The sequence below is a fragment of the Ascaphus truei genome, chromosome 4 (genome assembly GCF_040206685.1).
Source record: "Ascaphus truei isolate aAscTru1 chromosome 4, aAscTru1.hap1, whole genome shotgun sequence".
Taxonomy (NCBI): domain Eukaryota; kingdom Metazoa; phylum Chordata; class Amphibia; order Anura; family Ascaphidae; genus Ascaphus; species Ascaphus truei.
In genome coordinates this window covers 308055378-308076537 of record NC_134486.1, presented here as the reverse complement: position 1 = coordinate 308076537, position 21160 = coordinate 308055378, and the positions used below count along the sequence as shown (strand labels likewise).

Genomic DNA, 21160 nt, shown 5'->3' with positions numbered 1-21160 from the left:
GCAGCAGCAGCAGCAGCAGCAGCAGCAGCAGCAGCAGCAGCAGCAGCAGCAGCAGCAGCAGCAGCAGCAGCAGCAGCAGCAGCAGCAGCAGCAGCAGCAGCAGCAGCAGCAGCAGCAGCAGCAGCAGCAGCAGCAGCAGCAGCAGCAGCAGCAGCATTCCCACTGAATAATACAATAAAACAAAAACCACACACCCCCCTCCATCCCTGCCAGGATTGGAAGACTAGTGACTTCCCAGGCAGGAGGCGGGCCCTGAAGGCTGAGGCTCTGGTGACGTCGCAGAAGGATGGGCTGTAGCGTGTGTATCCTCTGTGACGTCCCAAGGGTGGGGGGCGGCGGACTGACAGACAGGGTGGAACACAGATCACGGCAGCGTTCGAAAAGCAGAATCAAAACAAGGAGAGGAGACACGCCTTCTAATCCGCGCTGCAACCACAGCCACCCCTGGGTCCCCAGGCGGCTGCACTCACAACATTGAGAAGGTACATGGGCAGATTTGCTGCTGATCACACGCACCTAACCAGCAAGCAGCTTAATGCAAACCTGATCTGCTGCGAAAGAGATGCATTGAAGGGCAGGACCCGGAATAAAAGAGATCGCCAGCCACCACGGTGTGTTCTGCACCCCCCCGCCATATATTATTATTACTTTGTGTGTGTGTTTTTTTTTTTTTTTTTGCTTCCGCACCTCCCACCTATTTTTTGGGAGGGTGGGAGGAGATTGTTTATTTTTTTTTAAACAAGGGACCATGAAGGCCAGCGGATCGTGTAATTGAAGGCAAATACATAGGGAACAAAAAAAATATTGAAAGGCTGATGCGCAATGCCGAACGTGAAAAACAACAAGGCGAAGAAAAATAAAAGGGCTAATAGCAGCGGGGACGAGCAGGAAAATGGAGCAATGGCAGCTGCCGCAGGAGGCATGGCAGCCGCAGCTATAGTAGGAGTAGGCGCAGCAGCAGCAGCAGCTACGGCGGCGGTGGTGACAGCCTCGGCGGTAGCTCCAGTAGCAGCGGCCGCACCTACAAGTGACACCAAGAATGGTGAGGTCGCCGCCCCCTCTGTCCCTTCCTATGTCATAGGGGCACATGAGCACCGTGCCACTCTGCACGCCCTGGGTTCTAGCATTGGGTGTGCTGGCTCCCCCCCTCCGCCAGAGTTACCTTCTGAGCTGTCATCCAGCAGACAGGAACTATTTGGGAATGGGAGTGTTACATCTATTACCATCATGTATACATGTATAAACGCAGGGCGCTCCAGCCCGCATATGATGGATGGAGAGGTGGTTGGGGCAGGATGAGGGTTGACTTCGGATAGAGATGTGTGGGGAGATCACGGGCTCAGCAGTAGCTGATCAGGAAGCATAGAACAGGACAGGCTCTTTTTGGTTAACCGAGCAATCTCCACGTTTAAACTTTCCCAGTAAACCTACCAGCCCCCTTCTATTTCTTACACATCTCTTCTCATAACCACGGTCAGGGAAGGGGTTAACTCCATCCTTTCTCTTTTACTTCATTAAATTCCTTCTCTGCCTTCTCCCTATTAACTGCCAACTCCTCCATTAACCCCTTTGCTGGTCTTAGGTGCTGCTGTGCAATGCATAGCAGGATCATTTGACAGCACAGGTGGTTAAAAAATGTGCTGCATTTAAACTTCATCCTTCCCTGCCTCTAATATTCAACTCTTCTGTTGAATCTGCAACCCTCCCACCTCATTAATTAACGCCTCTTCCCAGTCCCAATTTCCCAACCCCTCCTATATCCTTGTACCATAGTAGAAACCCTTAGTACATTTCTTTTTATATTCACATATTCTATGTACCACTAGTTTAAAAAAATAAATAAATAATTCTAAATATAAAGGTATTTACTTTCTAAAGACACACGCTTTTTTTTTTCTAAATTAAGGTCTAAAGAAGTTGCCACCCTTTTCAAAATAGCCATTTTTGTTCAAATCAGAAGCAGGATCACTACTTTTTAATGTCATTCCAACTACAAGTACTGTATGTGTTTTTTAATTTGTTTATAAAGATTGTAGGTTATCCAACTAAACTGGAAATTGCTGTATGTATATATGTAATAATAATCATAGTAGTTTGTTCTTGTATAGCGCTGCTAGTTTTACGTAGCGCTTTACAGAGACATTTTGCAGGCACAGGTCCCTGCCCCGTTAAGATTACAATCTATGTTTTTGGTGCCTGAGGCACAAGGAGATAAAGTGACTTGCCCAAGATCACAAGGAGCCGACACCGGGAATTGAACCAGGTTCCCCTGCTTCAAACTCAGTGCCAGAGTCAGTGTCTTTACTATGTATGTCATGTCATATATACATGCATACACACGTGATATTAGGTGACCATATGTGTACCAAAACACTACCAATAAATTATTGTATAAACCAGTCACGGTGGTATATGATCTTAGAGATGGAAGTCAAAAAAAAGATTCACTTGGGGATGAAAAGGAGACTTTTTGTGCAACTTCAGAGAGTGATGAACCACGTCACAAGAAGAAATCTAAGAAAAAGAAGCGCATGCTCCATAGCGTAACTCTGCAAGTAAAGCGTTTAATAAAAGGTCACAAGGGAAGGAAATAGTTGCGCGTATGAGAGTAACATCTCTAAAGCACAGGACGCCAAGCTCAGAGTGGATAAAGATTGATGGGGATTATTCACTCAGGGAGCTTGGCATCCTGTGCATTAGAGTTGTTACTCTCCTACGTGCCATTTAGAGTTAGGCTATAGAGCATGCACTTATTTTTCTTGCATAAATACATACACAGCAGTCCAAGCAGATTTTACCATTGCTTTTGCATTTTATTCTTTCCCCCCCCGCCCCCCTTTCCAAAGCTATTTTTTATTGTTTAAATCTGATGCTTTTTGTTCAGGAAAGATAAGCATTTGAAATATTATTTGTCCGGGAGGTTAAAATGACGTTTCCCCTAGAGCTTATTGCAGCCTAAAGTAACTTAAGCTAGAGACTAAGATCATATTTTTGAACACTAGAAAAGCATTTTTTTTTTTTAAAAAAGAGCAGAAATTTAGGGGACAACATTGCAGGTGTTAAACTTGTACAGACTTCTGGAGCAACTGCCCATCCGGCACACTGAGATCAAGTAATAACTTCTCCGGAGCAATCGCATGCTTTCAATGTCACCGACACAAATGGAAGATGAGTCCTCTCTTTTGGTTCTCGAATGGTCAGATTGCCTTCCGTGTACCATAGGAGAGCAAAACGCAAACTTCCCTAAAAAACGGCCAAAAAAACCATCGTGATGTGGCGGAGACCCCTGGGGTGGCAGACCTCCTGACGTGTTGGCTACGTCATTGTGCGCTCAAGTTGTGAACATTTATGCACAGTCTTAGTCAGGGATAGCCAACTCCAGTCCTCAAGGGCCACCAACAGGTCAGGTTTTAAGGATATCCCTGCTTCAGCACAGGTGCCTCAGTTAAAGACTGAGCTACTGATTGAACCACCTGTGCTGAAGCAGGGATATTCAGAGAACCTGACCTGTGGTTGACCATCTCTGGTCTAAGTGTCAAGTCTACTTCAGAAAGCGATGGAAAATGCCCATCTGCCAGTCTAGCATTTGCCTCTTAAAAATGGCAATAATAGCCACTGTTCATTTTCTAAAAACATCTTTGAAATTGAGCCCTGATCACTGCAGTTGGAAAATCACTGCTGCATTAACTCCAAAAAGCAGTGTCTATTTACCTGACAGCAGGCACTATAATTAATACAGCAATAGTTTTTTCTTGTATAGCTCTGATGTTGTATGCAGCGTTGTACATAGAACTTTTACAGACACAGGCCCTGCCCAGATGAGCTTACAATCTGTTTTTGGTGCCTGAGGCACAAGTGACTTGCCCAAGGCCATAAGGAGCTGACACGGGGAATTGAACCAAGTTCCCCCAATTCTAACTTGTGACATTGTTTACAGAGTCAGTGTCTTTAGTCACTGAGCCGCTCCGTCAACCGTATAACATCCTCCTCCTACCTTTCATTATTTTATTCCCGGTTTATTAAGAGGCAGGATAATACTTTTTATGTATTCTGCTGCCGGTTAAACAAAACTAAACGGCCTTATTTAACCGGCTTGCAAGGTAAATTGCCTCTACCGTGGGGAAAAAAAAGCTGTGCTGTACGGTATATCCCATGTCGCTTTGCTGTTCGCTGGTAGTCTCTGAAAAAGGTAACACACATATCTGAAATGATGTACCAAACGGTTACATTGCCAGTAAATGTGTTGCATGCCAGAGTGCATTCATTACCTTGCAGATCCAGTGTATGAAGATTGTAAGGCCTTCTTGGGCAGTGTTTATTTTAATAACATACACGGTCCCTGCAAGCTCAGAACCCAAACCCGCTAAAGGATGTATGTACAGTATATGGATATATGTATGCATGCTACAGGTTAGTGATCTAATATGTATGTAGCACTATTTCCCCCACGCTTGGAAGATGTGGCGACTGCTGAGTGAATGTGGTGCTTTACCTCAGCTCGGGGGGGCCTGAACCTCCCCTGCTGGGAGCCTGGGGTGTACCTGGATTGTTGGGTGACAGCGCCTCCACCTATGAGGGATCCTAGCAATACTGGATAACCCCGTCACAGGACCCAACATAAGGAAGTATGAAAACAGGTTTTACTGAACACATATAAAACTGTACCACATGTATCATACAGACCTCCCTCCCCACAATGCCCCACTGTCTCACCCCCTTGTATTGTACACACCCGGGTTAAGTTCCCCCAAAGTACTGAGGTGCCCTGGGCACTTAACCACCCCCGGTGTCCACAGAGCTAAGCTCACCCCAAAGTGTGTGTGTGTGTGTGTGTGACAGCGCTGCCCACAGTAGGTGTTATAGTTGGTGCACTTGTTGGGGTTGTGTTACCTGCTGGGTGCTCCAGCACCCGGTACCACCAGCTGATGATAGAACCGTCTGGTCCCGCACCATCGCCGTCAGCGATGGCATCCGCCTCCTTGTGGGGTGGTATCCAACTAGAGGGTCCCACCGTGAGGAGAGTCTCTGTATCTTGCGGTGGCGACAGCGACGTCGCATCAAAACAAATGCGTTCCCGCTGTCGAGTGCGCTTATTGTAAGAGCGACGCAACAGCTTGGTTGCGATCACTGGAAATCATCTCAATTTGATTTTTCCAGCGACCGTAGCCTGACGTCGCCGGCACTATAAGCGTAGCCTAAGGGGCCTGTCCCTGCAGCAACCACAATTTGATTGGTGACGGAGGGCATACCTTGGGCCTAATGGGGCAAGCTAGGCCTAGTCCAGGGAAGCACAGCTCGCTTGACGCTACCTCTCAGGTTCTGCTCCCTGTTCCGACTGACTCGCGAGATCTGAGCGCGCCAAATGTATCGTTCTTGTTGCAGGAGAATGCTGCAGCCCTATTGGCTGTTCTATGCTGCCTGACTAACAGCCCCCGGGGCTGCTGGGGGTTGTAGTCCCTCGCGGAGCTCTGCGCACTTGCAAAGGTGTACCAATATGGCCGCCGCAACCTTGGGTGTTACTGCGCATGCGCAGGGCATACAAACATAGCCGACATCTATCTCTAGAAGCTCCGGCGACCAGATCACCCCTCTACCAGCCCGCAGCTCCCCGCTATAGCGGAGGTAAGCGGGGAACACATATACAAAAAAGGCCCACTGCTCCACCCAACATGACAAATTTATTAAATTAAATACTATCTGTTCTTTTCATAAGTAAGGGTCATTAAGTTAAATTATTTTGGCCAAAGCATTTTATAATGCCTGCAATCACATCACGGTTAACCCTGCAGTGCAGGTCCTACACTACTAGCACATGTCGTCTTTACCTCCCTTGTTGAAGAAGAAGTCTCTTGTGTTGTTTTTAGTGTTTTATTTTAATGAATGATTCTGCAATACAGTTCTGTCCTATGTCTTGTATACTGTCTGTAAAGATTTGAGGACCTGGTTAGCGCTATTTAAGTAGTACTTATGTGCAACTGGTAGTAAACTTGAAGAGCCAAACTTAATTCAGTTGTTTTCTTGACTCATCACAGCGATCAGTGACTTTGTATTAAAGGAACAGTTCCTTTTAACACCTAAATAAACTAATTATAGCCATTGGAAATGTAATGTGTTGGAATCTTGTTTTAAGAGCGCCAGACAGAGAAATCTATATAAAAAAATCATTTGAATGTTTCCATGCTCTGGGCATGGAAAACTGTCATACAGGGATGAGTGGAAAGTTGGGGGTGACTTGCGTAGTTGAAATAAAACTGGGTGCTGCAGTATGTCCCCGGAAGTAGAACTGTCAGTCGTCTGTGCAGATAATACATTTGTTTTCATTTGGCAATTAAATGCTTGGGAATTTTTTTTTTTACATTTATTTTTTACCCTTTCACTTTTGTGATCAAACTGATTTGTCCAGCCTACTACCTACATGCAAATGGCCAGCCTCTGCTTTCCTGTCTTCTATCCTTTGCTCCTGCTGTGGTGAGTAATAATGCTGTAAACAAGTAATACAAATACCACTTGTGGGTGCATTTGCATATCTCAGACAGGTCTAAAACCCTGTCTTTCCCCATTATCGCTTATCAAACAGTGCTACTGCAGCAAAGGATTCTGGGTAGTGACATGCAAATGAGCAGTGTGTGTCACTCTTGACTTTTTATCTGTTTTAAGATGACATGTTTAGCTTATGCCTGCTGCAGTACACAGCTTTGTCAGCACGGTCTGGGTTAAGGAAGTGCATAGCCAATAAAGCTACTCACAGACCGCTATTTCGACCTCTAAACAAGATGATATCCAGGCACTCCAGTGCTGTTTAGTGTAATATAAAATGTGTTTATATCAGGATCGATGTTGTTGGTCCCACCTCGGACTTTTGTCTGATATTTTTAAATAAACCCATTTGATGTTTTACTATGGCCACAGTAGTGCTTGGATATCTTCTTGTTTTCAGGGGTATATCTTTTTTGTTATTGTTGTAATATTATTTGCTTTCTCATCGTACCTCAGAATATGTCGCTGACTAATAAGTAAAAATCATAATGCAAGTTTTCTTTTTTTTTTCCTCTCGTATTTGACAAACATGAGTAACATTTTCCCTTTAAAGCAGCAGTTCAAGCAATATCCTACGTGTTTTTTTTTTTTAATAAATCCGTTTCATACTACGAGAAAATACTTGTAGCATTTAAAAAAAAAAAAAAAAAATAGTTTTAAAGACATTTTTAATGTTTCTAATGTAGGAAGCATTTCCAAAGTGACAGCCCCTTCCCCTTCTGATAGGCTCTGGCTCTTGAGCCCCACCCTCTCTCTAGCAGTGAACCAATTGTATTTAGTAACTGCCCAGTCAATCATATTCCGGGAACTACATTTCCCATAATGCTGAATTAAATAGCCCTGAGCAAAGCGATTACAGGAGAACGGATCGATCTGCAGCTTAGCTAATCACGTGCCAGTGTGCAGATTGTGTTGATGCACATATTGAATGGGGGAACGGCAGCTTTAACCTTTACAAGTACCCTTCTGAGTTGCCTGGTATTTTATGGGCACTTGCTGGGTTTCTAGGGGCAGATCGAGTGGACTCCTCTGACAGAGCGCCCAAACGGAAGGGTACCCCCCTCCACTTTTATGTTTCCGGCATCCGAGTACCAGACGTATCATGTGATCGCTCGACGTGGTGGCACTTTGGTTCCTGGCACTGTAAAGGTTAAGGGCGTTATTTACCAAGCTGCAATAATGCTGTGCTAGTGCTGTGGGGAGTTTCTGTGCAATAGTGCACTGATCTGCACTTCAGTAGTTAACTTAATGACCCCTTAAATATTGTGAAATCTAAGGAAGCCCATTGCATTGATAAGTTGCGTAACCTATGCTGTTTTTGCCTGCAACAGGAGTGTCCTTTTTAAGTGAAACAAGTGTTATTCTTCTCCTACCCCCCAAGCTAAGAAAGAGCTGTCAAACTTGTTTCATTCTGCTTTGAGTCATCACTTTAAAGACATCTTTCCCGTACTATAAAATCAGGGTTTTCATCGTATTTAAGCCCCGGGAGACGTAATGCCTCCCCAGGCTTCCTGAGAGAGGCCGTAACCTCTCTTTTGTATTGTCCGTGCTGGATGTCCTGCACTTCCGCTCGCGTGATTGCTTCTGGGATTTGTACTTCATCCATTTTGGGACTTGGTTGTATGAAGTACTTTTATTATAATGAGAATAATAATTCCATCATTAGTCAAACAGTTGCAAAATCGGGGGGTGGGGGGGAAGATGTATCAGGGCAATTAATAACAATTTTTGATTTATAGGAATAGAGACTTATTTTTTTTTTTTCTCAAACCAGCAATCCCACCCAAATATGATTATTTTATTTTAGCTTCTCTAAACCTCTGGGAACTCCTTGTTCCCAAGATTTTTATTTATTTATTTTTAATTCAAGATTTTTCTTTTGTACACGCTTTGACACAAAGTAAAGAAATTTAGCTGCTAAGTCAGGGGTGTGAAAACTTTTACCTCTTTGCCCCCCTGCCTGCTCTCCCCTTCTACTCACGCCCCCCGCCCATTACCCTGTCTCCAGCGTTTCTGATGTCATAACGTCATGTGACCACGCGCCGCCAGAGACGAGGTAAAGGGCCTTGCACGCACTTAATTTAAATGCTTTGGGGAAGAGCTCGGGGGGCTCCCAGCCCAAAAAATTTCGCGCCCCCCCGTTTGCACACTCCTGTGCTAGGTCATGAGTGGGAAGCCGCAATGTCATCTTCCGATGTTGTGACTTTCTATGGGCTGCAGGAGCGTGCCTGAGAACATGGCCGTTTTGTGTCCATCGGCAACTATTCTTGCTTGGTGGACAAACCCTAGAGTCAATCACAAACTGGAGTCACTGAAAGTCGGGGAGTCTTGTATCAAGTAAGCTTTAAAAACAAACAAAAAAAAACCGTAATCAAATCTCGAGTGCTGATTACTGCTTTGAAGGGTGACTTGAGAGCCAATTACATTCATAGGTTTAGGATCGTTAATATATTTTCTTGCCTGCTGTGTGGGAATGTGCCTTGAAAGCGCCAATGCTTAATTGCATACTTCTCTCCCAAATCCCACAGCACTCATTAATAAGAGACATGCGGGGTGGTGGGGGGAGGACGGACAGGCATCCAAGTCTTGCTGCTGCAAAATTGGGGCGAAGACAATTTGCCAGATATATCAAGTGAAAAGTCCATGGGAATTTTTTATTTTGATGCGGTGCATTTGATTTGCTCCAGAGTGCAGCTGGGAAATTTTGATACAAATTACCCCTCACGGGCCCATATCCTATAAACTGATTAATATGTACAAGAAGTACCTGGAAGATGATGAGGGAGACCTTCATCCAGCAGTGGGTCGGAGATGTTAAGTGTTCATATATGTGTGTTTATTGGAATTGCCTTAATTTAAAACATGCAGTATGCAGCTATAAAGATCTAAGCCAGAGGGGCTCAACTCCAGTCCTCAAGCCCCCAAACAGGTCAGGTTTTCAGGATATCTCAGCTTCAGCACAGGGGGCTCAGAGGCTTAGTTGAAGACCGAGCCACCTGTGCTGAAGCCTGACCTGACGATAGCTGGCAAACTGAGTAACAAAGTACAAAATCCCATGGACTTTTACTATACATTTACACACTGCTTATACATAACCGGGTAAAGATTGGTGCATGTACTGTATTTCATAGGTGTAGCATTGCTGAGCCTGGTTGGAACATACCATGGACAACAGAAAAGGCATTTTTGAGTATTTGGTTAGCATCATATAGTCACTCTTGTTAAAGGGGTCATTTTTAATGCCCACTGGTGAATAATGGGTTCATATAATTGCGTGTTGTAATGGTGAGGAGCAAAATGAAGAAGGAAATAAATAGATGCAATGCATTCTGATATCTGTGCTTAGAATGTGTTATTATATATGAACAAAAGTTTGGGAACGGCTACTAAAACGAAGCAGCAAAGAAACCCACTGCACATCCAATGTGACATTTATTTAGTTCATTTATATATTTTTCTTATCTGTCTGGGGGATTTTAGTTCAATCTTTTGGGCAAAACATATAGGCCTGCAACCACATCAAATGAGATCCTTTCAGCAGGTTCATATGCTGCCTATTTATACTGTCTTTTGAGTTCCCTCCACTTCCTGGATAAAAGAGGAAAGGAAGCAATGAAATCGTCGGCAGCATGGGCTCTGTGACATGCGGTGCCTAAGGGGTTACAATTTAGAAGCATTGTGTGCTGTATGTGAGCTCCAGTGCAATTTAAACTGGTTACAGAAATCAGATGTGCTATAAAAAATAGTGGGGGGTTCGGGGGGGGGAGTAATGTGCAAGAAAAAATATACTTCCCAAGCTTATGGCTGCAGCAAAGGTTATTTCCACCTCTCTCGGGGGTAGAAATCTCTCAATGGCTACTGCTATATAGTACTTAATAACAATAACTTTATTTCCTATAGCACTTTTCTCCCAATGGGACTCAAAGAGCGTCACAATTGCAGTATATGCGAAATGTAATTTTGACAGAAACAGCCCCTGCCCCGTGGAGCTTACAATTTATGCTTTTGGTGCCTGAGGCACAGGGAGATAAAGTGACTTGCCCAAGGTCACAAGGAGCTGACACCGGGGATTTGAACCAGGTTCCCCTGTTTCAAACTCGGGGTGAGTTTAATTTGCATTTCATCAGTCATTTAAAAAACAAATCCCAACAAGGCCTTTGCAATACAAATGATTCAGGAACAAGTGCTTTATACATCTGTGCATTGCAATGGTATGTGATCAAACTGTTCGGATGTTCGCCCTTCCACGTAGCGCAGTACTTCAGCATTCTCGCCCTCCAATGATTTTCTAATGCCTGCTATTTACATTCTTGCGGCCTATGTCTCAGGACGGCCGAGTCCCGTGTGTGCCCGTGGTGCAGGAGCATCCAATTTCTGGGCTCTGGCACTCTTGGTTGCTATATCGGATAGCTCTGTTTTCTGCTGTTACATGCAAGGAAGTGCCTTCTGTTTGCACAAATCGCACACACTAAACATGTAGCTGGTAGGGAGTTATTGACGCAGCATTCTGCACTGATCACAATTTTGTTTTGCATTTTATATTTATATACTTACAGTAAGATGTATCTTCTTGCCCTTTCCAGAGCTGTTTTTGTGGAATCTGATGCCCCATTCAGCGTGTCGACGCTTTAAATATTTAGTGTCCTGAGGATAAAAATGGAGCTCTCCACAGAGCCCAGCTGGTTATTATATAACCTCGGACACTAGAGAATAAGAAAAGCATGATTTTTAACACACCCAAAAAATTGTGCATACATACATACTCTTCCCATGAGTGCTAAAGGCCATGTCTATACGTACTGCGCTATATGAATGTACACATCTGTCTCTTACACATACATATGTACAATGTATTTCTATCCCTATACAGTATACCACTAAGGACCACATAGTATCTACACACATTAGTAGTAATGCAACACCCTCTTACATTTCTACACCTACCCCCACCATTAGTATACACTCCCACACACATCTTTTGTAAAGCGCTGTATACACTGTGGGCACTTTTATAAATTTATATTTACACACACATATACACACACAAACACTTACATCAGTAACATTCAGGGACCTTTTAACACCTTAAGTCATAAATCGCATGCTGCACAGGGGGGAGGGATAGGCTTCACCCACAAATACATTCCAGGATGCACTGTTTTTAAGTTAAACCTTTTTTGCTCTATTCATTATAACATCGCCGGAAGAAGAGATCAGTGTATCTCGAAAGCTCGCACAAATATAAGCATTTCATTAGCCAAAGAACAGTATCGTCTATTTGTTTTTGAATGTGTGTGTGTGTGTGTGTGTTTTTTTTTTTTTTTTTTTTTTTACTCACATACATCACTGGGGAGGCCTTCATCCAGCAGTTGATTGAGCAGGGCAGAAGTGTGTGTGTGTGTGTGTGTGTGTGTGTGTGTGTGTGTCTGTGTGTGTATAATTCGTTTATAATGTATTTTTTTAACGTGCAGGACATGCTCGGGGGCGGAATGCTAGCATACGAGTATAACTCATACAGGCTTTTGGGGTTGGGGGTTACTGCTTTAACATGGTTAGGTTTTGGAGAGATGCCAAAGTGAGTTATTAACCTCTGGGTAATTTAGCATTCAGTGGTCTGCACTGCAGTCTGTGCTCAGGGAAATGAAATACAATGTAATAACAAAATGTAGTAAGTCTGCCAACATACCACTTAGATTGTAAGCAGGCATTAATGTTCTCCCTACGTCTGCTGTCTGCTGTTTATATTCGGTGCATTTACGACTGCATTATACTGCTCCTCGTAATCTCATGTCTGTTCTGCAAAGTGCAGTTACAATGGCTGTGCCCTATACCCAAACACAGGAATGCTGTTTAGATTGGCTTGTAACCCACCCAGCCAGTCAGGGAGGAGTTGCCTGTAGAACGTTTAGTGTGCACTGGACACATTACTGTATGTACACATGTATTATTACCATTATCTGAGGATCATTTAGCCATAGAAGCCTAAGTGCCATTAACTAAGCCAGTGATGCTCATCTGAGGTGCCTTGTCGTGTTGTTGCTGTTAATGTCGGAATAGATTAGTGGGAATCGGCACAAACTGACAACGGTTTTCAAACGGTTAACACTAGCTAATGGGATTCAGAAGGCAAAGGTAATGTATGGCCTTCTGTTTATCGGGAGGCATTAGAAACAATACATTGTATCTGTTCAGGGTTTCTTGTCTTCCCAGTGTTTTTACCTTTTAATGTTTGCTGCATTTATCCCTGAATTATTATAATAAATATATATTTATATTAACGCAGTTGGGCGTGAGAATTTCTAGGGGGGAGTGTGGCGGTTACAGAGGCTCCACACTCTTCCCCATGGCATTTAAATAAAATGGCGGGGGAGGCGTGAGGCCTCTGCAACTCACTCACCTGCTCTCTGCCAGGTCTTCGGCAAAGCCATGACGCCACGGCAACGCACGTCAAATGACGTGGCGGGGTCACGTGATGTGACGTCACATGACCCGTGATGTAATTTGACAACGAGTGATTGGAGAGGGGGGGGGCCGTGAACACTTCGGCTCCTGGGCAGGGGGGAGAAGGGGGAGGGCGCAGCTCACGAAGTTTGCGCACCCCTGTGCTAACAGATACACAATAGAGATGTTTAATTCCTTACACAAAATCTTTGTCCACATTCATTCAATAAAGGACAGGAATATAAGTAAAAAAAACAAAAAAAAAACATGCCTACTTTTTTTTTATTTTTCTTCCTCTTACCAATTTTGTAATTTTTGCTATGGCAAAAAAGGCAGTTTGAAATAAGTATCTTTTAAAAAAGAAAAAATGATTACTCTTTTTTTTTTTTTTTGCAGAAAGACACATTCTCTACTGTACTAGTTTTTATATATCTATATCAAATATGCCACATTTTTTGAGCATCTCATTGCATTAAAAAATTGCCAATATTTCCCATGTGTGATTCAAAAGTTCTGAAAAGCGAATATGTTGCAGTTTTAATGAAATACTAGCCTGGCCTATAACCTCGCCTGTGTGACCATACAGACATAATAAAACAGAATGCACATGGGTATAGTGATTATTTCCCACGTTGCATGTAGTTGTTTGAGGCTGCAGTTTTAATCTTGGCACTCAAGACTAAAAAACCTAACCTATGCCATGCCTCTGCAATATGGATGTAGCATCTCTTAGGCTGGGGCCATAGAGGGGGTAGCAGGGCTGAGGCGCGCTGACGCTGAGGCTCGCCTGCTGAAATTTGCGCGATTTCATGCCCATGCAGGCGAGCCATTGGGCGCGATCGGGAGGTGGGGGGAGACTGAGGGAGGCGGGGCAGTGACGACGCTGGGCCAATCGCCCGCGACGCACTGACGTCAACGTCACGGAGCCGACGTCGCGGCGCCGTGACGTTGACGCTGCTCCGCGCTGATTGGATGTTTTCAGCCGACAGCGCTCTGAAAAACAGTTTGGCTGTCGGCTGAAAAATCCAGCGCCTCAGCACGCCTGCGGACGCTCGCGTGAGCCCCCTCTAAAGACATCCTCATGGAGGATGCAGGGGCTCAGCGCGGAGCGTCCGCACGGCTCAGCGCTGCTTGTCCTTCTATGGACTCAGCCTTACTTGGGCTTTGTCAAAGCGAGCGCTACAGTGCTACATGCCTCGCGCAAGCTTTCCTCTCCTGCGATGTGTGGACTGCAGGTTTTTGGAAAGCGAGTGAGGGAATGGGCGCGGTCATGACGTGGGGTGGGGGGCGTGTCAAAGAAGTATCATGAGAACACGCCTTTAGCAAATAATAAAATGCATAATGCCATGCAATTTACAGAAGTATTCTGCAAACCTAGTGTATGTATGTGTATATGTCGCCCTCTTTCCCCTACCCTCTGGGAAATTGTCTTGCTACCGGTGTGTGTCTTGTGGCTCCGGTTGTCATACCTGTGAGGCAAACACAAGGCCGGAGATCTCCGCGGTGGTGTGGGGAGTATCAGGACAGGTTCGCAGTGATTTTCCTCTGTGGTCAGCGCCTCCTGTCCAAGAGGATTCTGAGGCTTCAGGATGCACCTCATGGACACTTCTTTGCTTTAGTCATTACCAGGCTTCAAGGACTACACCAGTTGTTGCTTTGACTGAAGTTTATTGGCAGCAGTATTTGTAGTACATTCACTGGATCATTGTCACTGTACTCTATCCCTTCTTGGACTAGGCCTCAGTCACTTCTCTAGCAGAAGACCTCTCTGCAGTATCTGTATACTCTGGCATCTCTTCCAGAAGAACATCCTTCTCTGATCACTATCCCAGACAGAACTAACTTACACTCACTGCTCGACACCAGGGGGGCGCAAACTGGGGGGGCACCCTCCCCAGGGGGGGCAGGAGATTTTGCTGGGGGGGGCGCTGGCCGTTGCAGAGGCCCCGCGCTCTTCCCCACGGCATTTAATTTAAATGCCGGGGGTTCACGTGAGGCCCCTGCAACACTTTACTTGCCCCGATTCAGCCGCTTTGTGATGCGTCGCCATGGCCACGCGGCGACATTTGACGCGTGTCACGTCACATGACCCCGCAGCGTCATTTGACGCAGCTCTAAGGCAGGGACGGGGGGCGCGAGCGACGCAGCGGGGAATAGGGGGCGCAGCACAAAAAGTTTGAGCTCCCCTACTCTACACTATATAGAACAGCACCCCCCTCCTTCCCTGGGGAGTGGCTAGTAAGCCAGCCCCCCCTTAGGTCAGAGAGAGGCCACTATAACGTTATTGTTCATACCTGCTGAACAATGCAACATTTCACACACTGCACATTTATAACGGATCCCCTCGGGAATCATGCCCACACTGCCCACCTTTTATAGGGACCTACAGTGAGGTCATGGCCAGGAAAAGGTTAGTCCAAGGAGACTTGGCTACATGTATGTATGTATGTAAGTCATGCATGAAAACATGCCTTGTTAAAAAAAATTATGTGCTGTTTCTTGCAGCCCAATAATCCCATTAACTTCCTATAAATCCTGTGCCATTTCTTACAGCCCAGATAACCCCAATAACTTTCTATAATCCTTGCTCTGTTTCTTACATCCCGATAACCTATTAACTATCTATAAATCCTGTGCCGTTTCTTGCAGCCCAAAAATCCCATTAACTTTCTATAAACCCTGTGCTGTTTCTTACACCCCCGATAATCCCATTCACTTTCTATAATCCCTGTGCTGTTTTTTTTTTACAGCTCCGGTAACCTGTTAACGTTCTAAAAATCATGTGCTGTTTCTTACATCCCGATAACCCATTAACATGTTTAAAAAAAAACAAAACAAAAAAAACACGTATAAAATGTGATGCATTGAAATAAGCATTGTACTGTACACTGCAAAAAAAATAATTAACAATTATATGCAAGTAATGGACAATACATCAGAAATTTCTCTCCATAAATTATCATTGATATTTCTGTCATGGTATTAATTAAAGGTTCACGTTTATAAACCTCAGAAATCAAATTTTCAATAGTTGTTGTCCATATTGTCACAGCAAGCACAACTCAACTAACAAAAAGTCATTTGAACAGTATCCAGGCAGAATAGCTTACTACATTTTCATTGGCTGTTAGCCGCTCACATGACCATGCTGTATTGCTGTAATAGCAAACAAGTTTGTCTCCTCTGCTTTTGATATCCTTGTATCTTGCGTGCAAGCTCGCGCTCACTATGGCCATGCACTTTGGAATACACTGTAGCGCAAGCTATGTAGCTCACTCTGTATCTTGCACTATGGACGAGGCCTTAGGCATGTAATATAGTGCGCGCGTCAATTAGAATTGTTTGTGTCCAGGCCTAGCATTCTATACTTCAGGTGCGCATGGCAGTGAGTGGTGGCGCGGCAGATCACAGCAAATACATATAAATTTATATTTTCTCGCTGCTGCCGCGCCAAGTGACGCTGCCAAGCCAATCACAGCGCGGCTATCGCTCTGACGTCTATAGCCACGCCCCCTAGCCGCGCACGACACCACTTACAACATTAAAAATGAAACGCGCGCGCCACGTGAATGCGCAACGCCATGCGGCCGCACGCGCATCAGCGCCTACTATATAACAAGCCTAAATGTGCAGTCTGCACGCACACACACAGCCTCTGAGATTACAAGCCAGAAAGATTTCATGTTTGGTACTGGAGATATTTACTTCTGGTTCATGTCGTGTTGACGTAGACTTGCAATCTTAATATTTGAAAAATACTATAATTCCTACAACAATCATAATTGTCAATCGTGTGTGTGTGTGTGTACACACACACACACACACACCTCTCTTCACCTTTTTAGGACCCTTCTTCAAACACACCTCTTTAATGAAGCATAATGGTACTGTAGATCTGTGACTGATACATCTCAGATGCACTGACCTTGGCCCCTTGCAGACTCACTTTCCAGAACACCCTCGTACTGTCTCTAAGTTCTCCATACTTACCACTTAGATCAGTGATTCCCAACCAGGGTTCCGTGGAACCTTGGGGCTCCTTGAAGCAGTCTCAGGGGTTCCTCCTATGGACCACAGACACCCCCCCTCCCCTGGAGGTGGTTTTTTTTTGTATGTATTATGTAGGGTGGATTGAGTGAGAGTGGGGTAATTGACGGAAGGTAGGGGCGAGTGAGAGAAGAGAGGGGGGCAGAAGGGAGCGAGTGAGGAAAAGAGAGAGTAAGAGTGAGACGCAAGGGATAAATACATGCGAGGCGGGAGGGGGGAGAGTTAGTGAGATGGATGGGAGAGAAATACATGGGTAGAGGGTGGGAAATAGAGGTGGCTTGTGACTGACCCCGTAGAACCTAATATGTGTCAGCCAGATAGGGGTTCCCCGAGATTTTTTCGAAATACTTCAAGGGTTCCTCCAAACAAAATAGGTTGGAAATCACTGACTTAGATTGTAAGCTCTTCAGGTCAGGCTATTGTTTTATGTTTGAAGCACTGATTCCCATTATGTGTTTATAATATGTCACGTGTATTACGCCTGTGAAGCGCTATGTATCTGGATCAGGTCTGCACAACATACGGCCCGCGGTCTGCATACGGCCCGTCCGTACTCAGTGTGGCCCGGCACTGATCTCCATCTTCTCCCCTGAAAATTCTACTGTTTCCCCTGCAAATGACACCAAGTTTTTTTCAGGATCTGCAGGGGAAACAGTAGAATTTTCAGGGGAGAAGACGGACATCGCCGAACCCCGCCGCCGGTGAGAGTTCTGAGGGAAGGGGGAGGTGAGAGTTGTGAGGGAAGGGGGAGGTGAGAGTTGTGAGGGAAGGGGGAGGTGAGAGTTGTGAGGGAAGGGGGAGGTGAGAGTTGTGAGGGAAGGGGGAGGTGAGAGTTGTGAGGGAAGGGGGGAGGGGGAGGTGAGAGTTGTGAAAGGAGGGGGGGCCAGTTTGGCCCGTTTCACTTTATGAGAGAGAGATCTAATTAAACTTGTCCCGGGCCCAGCGACTGGACAAAGTTGTTGCCGCCGGGCCCCGGCTCTCCCCCAGCTGTAGGTATATCCCCCATCTCTGTACCAAGCTGAGCTTCTGACGCTGGCGTGCGCCGGGCCTCTCTGACGTCGGCGCGCGCCGGAGGTATGCAGGGCCCACCTTCCGGTGTGCACCGGCATGAGAGGGAAGCTCGGTGCGCGCCAATGTCAGAAGTTTGGCATGGGACAGTGAGGCAGAGTGTGTGTGTGTGTGTGTGTGTGTGTGTGTGCGTGTATTTTAGATGTATGGGGGGGTATTTTTATATGTATTGGGGAGGGGGTATTTTTATATGTATTGGGGAAGGGGGTATTTTTATATGTATTGGGGAGGGGGTATTTTTATATGTATTGGGGAGGGGGTATTTTTATATGTATTGGGGAGGGGGTATTTTTATATGTATTGGGGAGGGGGGTATTTTTATATGTATTGGGGAGGGGGTATTTTTATATGTATTTGGGGGAGGGGTGTATTTTTATATGTATTGGGGAGGGGGGTATTTTTATATGTATTGGGGAGGGGGTATTTTTATATGTATTTGGGGAGGGGTGTATTTTTATATGTATTTGGGGGAGGGGTGTATTTTTATATGTATTTGGGGAGGGGTGTATTTTTATATGTATTTGGGGGAGGAGTGTATTTTTATATGTTTTGGGGAGGGGTGTATTTTTATATGTATTGGGGAGGGGGGTATTTTTATATGTATTTGGGGGAGGGGGTATTTTTATATGTATTTGGGGGAGGGGTGTATTTTTATATGTATTGGGGAGGGGGGTATTTTTATATGTATTGGGGAGGGGGTATTTTTATATGTATTTGGGAAGGGGTGTATTTTTATATGTGTTTGGGGGAGGAGTGTATTTTTATATGTTTTGGGGAGGGGTGTGTTTTTATATGTATTGGGGAGGGGGGTATTTTTATATGTATTTGGGGGAGGGGTGTATTTTTATATGTATTTGGGGGAGGGGTGTATTTTTATATGTATTGGGGAGGGGGGTATTTTTATATGTATTGGGGAGGGGTGTATTTTTATATGTATTGGGGAGGGGTGTATTTTTATATGTATTTGGGGGAGGGGTGTATTTTTATATGTATTGGGGAGGGGGGTATTTTTATATGTATTGGGGAGGGGTGTATTTTTATATGTATTGGGGAGGGGTGTATTTTTATATGTATTGGGGAGGGGTGTATTTTTATATGTATTGGGGAGGGGGGTATTTTTATATGTATTGGGGAGGGGGGTATTTTTATATGTATTTGGGGGAGGGGTGTATTTTTATATGTATTTGGGGGAGGGGTGTATTTTTATATGTATTGGGGAGGGGGGTATTTTTATATGTATTGGGGAGGGGTGTATTTTTATATGTATTGGGGAGGGGTGTATTTTTATATGTATTTGGGGGAGGGGTGTATTTTTATATGTATTGGGGAGGGGGGTATTTTTATATGTATTGGGGAGGGGTGTATTTTTATATGTATTGGGGAGGGGTGTATTTTTATATGTATTGGGGAGGGGTGTATTTTTATATGTATTGGGGAGGGGGGTATTTTTATATGTATTGGGGAGGGGGGTATTTTTATATGTATTGGGGAGGGGGGTATTTTTATATGTATTGGGGAGGGGGGTATTTTTTGTATGTATTGGGGAGGGGTGTATTTTTATATGTATTGGGGAGGGGGGTATTTTTTGTATGTATTGGGGAGGGGTGTATTTTTATATGTATAGGGGAGGGGGGTATTTTTATATGTATTGGGGAGGGGGGTAATTTTATATGTATTGGGGAGGGGGGTATTTTTATATGTATTGGGGAGGGGGGTATTTTTATATGTATGAGGGAGGGGGGTATTTTTATATGTATTGGGGAGGGGTGTATTTTTATATGTATTGGGGAGGGGTGTATTTTTATATGTATTGGGGAGGGGGGTATTTTTATATGTATTGGGGAGGGGGGTATTTTTATATGTATTGGGGAGGGGGGTATTTTTATATGTATTGGGGAGGGGGGTATTTTTATATGTATTGGGGAGGGGGGTATTTTTATATGTATTGGGGAGGGGGGTATTTTTATATGTATTGGGGAGGGGGGTATTTTTATATGTATTGGGGAGGGGGGTATTTTTATATGTATTGGGGAGGGGGGTATTTTTATATGTATTGGGGAGGGGTGTATTTTTATATGTATTGGGGAGGGGTGTATTTTTATATGTATTGGGGAGGGGGGTATTTTTATATGTATTGGGGAGGGGGGTATTTTTATATGTATTGGGGAGGGGGGTATTTTTATATGTATTGGGGAGGGGGGTATTTTTATATGTATTGGGGAGGGGGGTATTTTTATATGTATTGGGGAGGGGTGTATTTTTATATGTATTGGGGAGGGGTGTATTTTTATATGTATTGGGGAGGGGTGTATTTTTATATGTATTGGGGAGGGGGGTATTTTTATATGTATTGGGGAGGGGGGTATTTTTATATGTATTGGGGAGGGGTGTATTTTTATATGTATTGGGGAGGGGTGTATTTTTATATGTATTGGGGAGGGGTGTATTTTTATATGTATTGGGGAGGGGGGTATTTTTATATGTATTGGGGAGGGGGGTATTTTTATATGTATTGGGGAGGGGTGTATTTTTATATGTATTTGGGGGAGGGGTGTATTTTTATATGTATTGGGGAGGGGTGTATTTTTATATGTATTGGGGAGGGGTGTATTTTTATATGTATTGGGGAGGGGGGTATTTTTATATGTATTGGGGAGGGGGGTATTTTTATATGTATTGGGGAGGGGTGTATTTTTATATGTATTTGGGGGAGGTGTCTTTTGCACCATTTCATATTCTATTTCGTAAAAAATGCTGGGAGGGCGCTTAATCTCCAAACCCCTCCCCAGAAATTTTATTACGAAGTAGAATAGGAAATGGTGCAAATTGGTGCCTGCTTGGAGTGAAATTTAGAAAAAAAGGACATAACGGTCTGAAAATGTATAAATAACATACCTCCCCCACTGACGTTTCGAGCGTGTTGCACTTTTCACCATTGTGTCCAATATTTTTTGGAAAAGCCACCTGGCAACCCTACACCTAGCTTCCCTCTTTATTATCCCGTCCAGTTTAGCTTAAAAATTACTTTAGAAGGATGAGCAGGGGACTTCTCTATAGAATTACCCAC

The 21160-nt window shown here is 44.4% G+C and overlaps 1 protein-coding gene across 6 annotated transcripts in view; it reads left to right on the top strand.

Annotated features, from left to right (window-relative positions):
* The first annotated feature begins 305 nt into the window (after positions 1-305).
* The window catches only part of HECA (hdc homolog, cell cycle regulator), a 40562-nt gene continuing 19707 nt past the window's right edge, over positions 306-21160 (top strand). Inside the window, exon 1 of one of the 6 annotated variants that reach the window (XM_075597787.1) lies at positions 306-482. Coding sequence is in view for 3 of the 6 variants with exons in the window: in XM_075597782.1 (XP_075453897.1) it covers positions 823-1042 (220 nt within the window). In the remaining 3 variants the exon portion in view is untranslated. Of the gene's footprint in view, positions 1043-5105; positions 6469-7317; positions 7687-21160 lie in introns of those variants that run through there. The other 5 variants (XM_075597785.1, XM_075597782.1, XM_075597783.1 and 2 more) reach the window with 5 other exon arrangements.